The sequence below is a fragment of the Limulus polyphemus genome, unplaced genomic scaffold (assembly GCF_000517525.1).
Source record: "Limulus polyphemus unplaced genomic scaffold, Limulus_polyphemus-2.1.2 Scaffold1233, whole genome shotgun sequence".
Taxonomy (NCBI): Eukaryota; Metazoa; Arthropoda; class Merostomata; order Xiphosura; family Limulidae; genus Limulus; species Limulus polyphemus.
In genome coordinates, this window is record NW_013666843.1 from 116,937 (window position 1) to 121,937 (window position 5,001).

General features: G+C 32.3%; 1 protein-coding gene across 1 annotated transcript in view; it reads right to left on the minus strand.

The window, feature by feature from the left end:
• LOC106462731 (B-cell CLL/lymphoma 7 protein family member A-like) overlaps positions 1–4,764 on the minus strand; it is a 20,553-nt gene extending 15,789 nt beyond the window's left edge. The window contains exons 1-2 of the mRNA XM_013922677.2: positions 4,545–4,764; positions 823–881 (exon numbers count right to left, since the gene is read on the minus strand). Coding sequence (XP_013778131.1) covers positions 823–881; positions 4,545–4,636 — 151 coding nt within the window. The 5' untranslated portion in view covers positions 4,637–4,764. The remainder of the gene's footprint in view (positions 1–822; positions 882–4,544) is intronic.
• Between the last annotated feature and the right edge of the window lie 237 nt (positions 4,765–5,001).

Here is a 5,001-nt window from a genome sequence, read left to right on the forward strand (position 1 = left end):
GTACATATATAAGATATACACAAGCCATGTGTAAATATATTTAAATAGGCATGCATAGTTTAGTTCAATTGAATGTGTTATTTATAACAGTAGTAGTTTTTTTCTTTTAAAAACATAACTATTTATAATGCTCCCTAAATAATAAAAAAATAAATTAAAGTGAAAGCAATGAAGATTTTGTAAGTTTTGAACCAAAATAAATAACAGTAAACCTTTTTTTTGATTTATGGTATTTTCTTATTTTGATGTTTTGAGCTCTTTTGTGTTTAGAACAATATATACTAATTTTTAAAGTATCAAATTGAATTTTTGTTCAATAAAAATCTTTCAAATGAAACTGTAGCTTTTTTCCCCCCAAAACTTTGTCTTCAAAATAAGGGTGCGTCTTATATTCCAAAAAATACAGTAACTAGCCTTTTTTCCCAACCCCTTTCAATGTAATTTTCTTAATTAATCTTTTGTTTGGAACCTTGTTAAAAGCTTTTTTTTTAGAATCTCAGTACACCAAGTCCACACCCTTTCCCTCATCCAGATAATAAGTAATATCCTTGATAAAAGATAACTGATTGATAATGCAAAATTTTGCATTGGTTAATCCATGTTAATTTTCTTTTATGACATCATATTTCACTAAATGATTCTCAAATTTTTTTTCAACTTCAAAATTGAGACTAACTGGCCTATATAATTTACAAGGCAAATCTGTTGAAATATATAACAGTTTATTGTCTGTGTCATGCAGTTTCCAATTAAAAATTAGACATGTTTGACTTCTTAAGAGCTTACTTACTAAAAGTATTTTTAGTTTCTGTTTATACAAACCTGGAACCCATTTATAAATCTTCATTGTGGTATCTCCAATAGTGACCCATTTCTTTTCCCTAAGGGAAAAAAACAATATAATCACTATTTTTCAAAACTATACTTTCATATTGAGTTACTCTACACATAATAAATACTTAAACCTTATTAAAATAAGTGTATCAAAACTGAACAGCATACTACAAACAGAATTACCAAATACACACACTGTTTCAAAACTAACAGTTTGAAATTTGGCAGATAACGTAAAGTTGAGAAAAATTTTAACTATTTGCATATCATCCAGCCTCAGGAGGCGAGTTCTGACACTTATAAATAAATGTCCATATGCTATTTTATAAGTTGTTTCTAATTATGAAGAGGATGTGATTATGAAGGAACCATTATATACTAGTAATGTCTTCTTAGTCTAAATGTAGAAAAATAAATGTAAAAAACTATAAATCAAAAAAAATTAACTTTCATATATTTTTTTTCAGAAACAGGTTGTAGATCTCTGTTTATTGAGAAACTTGGGATGAAATTTACATGATGTACTTTTGTGAACTTGTCTGTAGCATCCTTACTGCTGTACTATCACACAATGTAAGTTTGACAAGAAATTGCAATTATTAGACTATCTGTATCACACATAAGTTCTATACAAATGTAAACAAGAGGGAATCCTCAATAGTTATGGCAATTGAAGTTCTTTTAGGCAGAATTAGAGTGAATTAATCTATGAGACCTTTTTTTTCCTTTTTATTAGATACAATTTTGTGCACCAGGAATACCAAACATGAGCCACACGAATCCCTGATTTGATTTGATTACTCATCAGAATCTCTACCAGCTGACCCTCAAATTGAAATTCTTTTCAGCAGGATTAGAGTAAATTAATCTATGATACCTTGGGCATGGTAAATACATCAATTGAAAGGGTTTAACCTACTGAGTCCAAAACTGTATTTAGATATCAAATCGGTCAAGAGATGATGTAGCTATGAGCTAAAAGTTTGTACTTGAAAAACAAACAAACTAAGAGCCATGGCTAAAAAAAACTGAGCTAAAAGAGTGGCAATGCTGTAAAAATAGTATCTTAAGTTTTAGTATTTTTATGATATTGTAATTTCTCTTTTTTATTAAACACCACAAAGGTTAAGCGTAATAGTATTTATAACATAGTACATACAAGTATTTCACAAAATATTTAACATGCTGTTCTACTGGCTTATATTAGGTTTACTGTATATCTCAATAACGAGCCATATTTTAGGAGTATGGTCACCTCCCCCCAATCTGCCTTCTACCCACAACACAGTTTATCGTATGGAAAGTTTTCTCTACTTTTAAATATGCCTGTTGTGGTGCGGTTTTATGCTCTAAACAAAATATGACAGCAATATCCAATTTAACACTTGTTGAACCTGACATATTGCAGTGAATTGTTCACTTCTGTTAACAGTATTACAATCACAACGTTTATTAACTTTTACATAATTAATGGATCTTTTCAAATTACATGCTAAGAAATTTCTATTAGTGGACTTTATTACTATAAAACAAAAGAACATATGAATATTAAAAGGGCAGAAAATCAAGTATACATGTTCTTAAAATCATTCAGCACCTGCTCTAATAGTGCTTATATACGAGTCTTTTATTCCAGCTTCATAATGTTTCGTGTATAAGTACGAAAATTACGTGAATAATACAGTGTGTTGTAATGACTCCCATGGGAGATCTGTAAACTTGCAAATCAAATCCTCCATCTTGACACCAAGATCATGGAATAGTGATGACTGAGTACTGTTTCTGTTGTCACATCTTCCTGACATTCTGTCAGTGCTAATGCCCATTGGAAGATCAGTTCTGGGCTGATGATAATCTTTACTGTATACCCCTTCATCAAAATTACATTATCAATCTAATTTTCAATTCTAAACTTGCACAGGATTACTTGCAGTATCTTCAGTTGGGATTCAGGCTCTCCAACACGTTAGTGGAAGCATTTTACATACGTGAAAAAATTTCTATTAAATTTGGAGAGCAGCTACATATCAAGAATCAAAAACATACCAGTTCATTGAAGAGAGATCTTTGCCAGTGTGGAAATATGTACTCAGTGTTTAAGTGATAACAAATTAGACTTAGTTAAGTTCCTTCACAAATATCTGTGTGGGAATCTATAATACCAAATTCCTGCAGACTCCTCCAAAAATATGAATTTGTCATTCTCTTTTTCAGCAGACCCAGTCTATGATGGATTCCAAATTGTCCCAGATATGACCAGCAGTCAAGAGGAAACAGACATCAACAGCTGACATAAAAAGGTTAATCATCATAAGATCCACAGTATGGCAGACACTGACGTTCTTGAGCTGGCTCTCTATAACACAAGAAGAAGCATAGATCTGCATATGCAATTCTTTTAACACAGAGCCTGAAAAAAAATACCATATGTTCTTTAGAGAATCTTGTCAGTTGTACATGCATTATCTAGGTGTAATACCAAATGTGTACAATATCACATTGGGAAGAAAACCATAAACAAAGCTTATACTGAATTAGAGAGTCTTGGAAGTGACAACAGGGCAATGGCCACAACAGCAGCAAAAATATTAATAACCTATCTCTGTGATGTGAAAGGCAAGGGAAAATAATGTGCATGGAGAGCTGAACAAACTCAGTGTAAAAACTTTCAGCATTGTGAGCTTACAATCATGTGAAGGCAGCTTTTGTATACAAGAGAGGGCAAGGTGGCAGACAAAATGTTAGTTGTCTTCGTGCATCCCCCTACCAAGCTCTTGGCTCAGCAGTGCATCATAGGAGAAAAATGGACATTGTCCCTATCCTCATAATGTATATTAGACCTATAACCTCTGAGATGCTTCTGCAAATGATCTGTACTTGTAATGGAAGAAATGCATGCCAGATACATTGCATGTGCCACAACCAGAATTTAGCTCAACATGTATGAATGCCCCTTAAAAATGCACAACCATAGTGACACATCATAATCTATCAATACTGATGATGAAGTAATTGAGTTACTAGAGGAAACCATTTAACTGGGTATAGCTTAAAGTGTCTTTCTTGCATTGTAGCAATGGCACACCTTTTCTCAGCTCTCCTAAACAAATATTTTTTAAAAGCAGACAAAATTATAATTGGAAAATAATGTTATTTGGATGGAACTGGAAGAGTCATACATAGACGCATTACACTTACAGAAACTGAAGAAATTTTACGTAATAATTACTTGCTACTTGCTGATTTTCCACTTTTGCTGTTAGTGTAAGTGTTCTTTAATATTTGCCAAAAATGGCATCACTAGAGAGTTCTGAAACGTGTATTTTTAAAGTATATAATATTTTTTTCACAGGTGTGTTGTACTTGTAGTTATGGTACAAAATTTGTTAGCATTGTTTACAGAAGAAAATGTTTAAATTAATAAACAGATATACCTTGTAGCTTCATTCAAGCCTTGATTCAAGGGCTAATTTGGGCATTTTAAACATATGTATCTGATTTTGTTTACAGTGTAAAACTGCACCATCTGAGAGCTTCGCAAAAATCATATACGAAAAATAGAAAAAAATTCATTTAAGATGGATATGTTGTTGGGGTGACCAACTGCAGAACTTAACCCCATCTATCGCAGGCCTAATATATCATCGTCGTCCGAAACGAAGGAAAAACTAGGTAAGTAAACAGCTGCAGTCAACCCTAACCTACCGTACCATTTCCGAACTTTGTCTATCGCCTGCATCACACGTTTAACATCATCTTTTGCTCGGCTTCGCGTCTCTGCACGGACCGACCTGGACATCATTTTTAAAAATTTTAATAATTCTGTAGTTAGAATTACTTCTCGAAAAACATTTATCGTGTTTCTTAGCAATGTATCTTAAACTCTTTTAGTTTTAGTATATTCTTTGTCCACCAAATATATTTCTGAAGCAGCGCCACCTATTATTTGATTATAACGACTTATACCGATCACACTGTATATCAATTTATTTGATATACTGTAGCATACACTGTACAATATCTTCGTGCTATACATAGAAAAGTGACGATATCATCTGTTATTTTTGTTCACTTTTTATTTTTATTGTCTTTATGTATGACAGGTATTCTTCCCCTAAACCTATATCAAAACAGAAATGCATTTACTATTCAAAACATGGCACCATA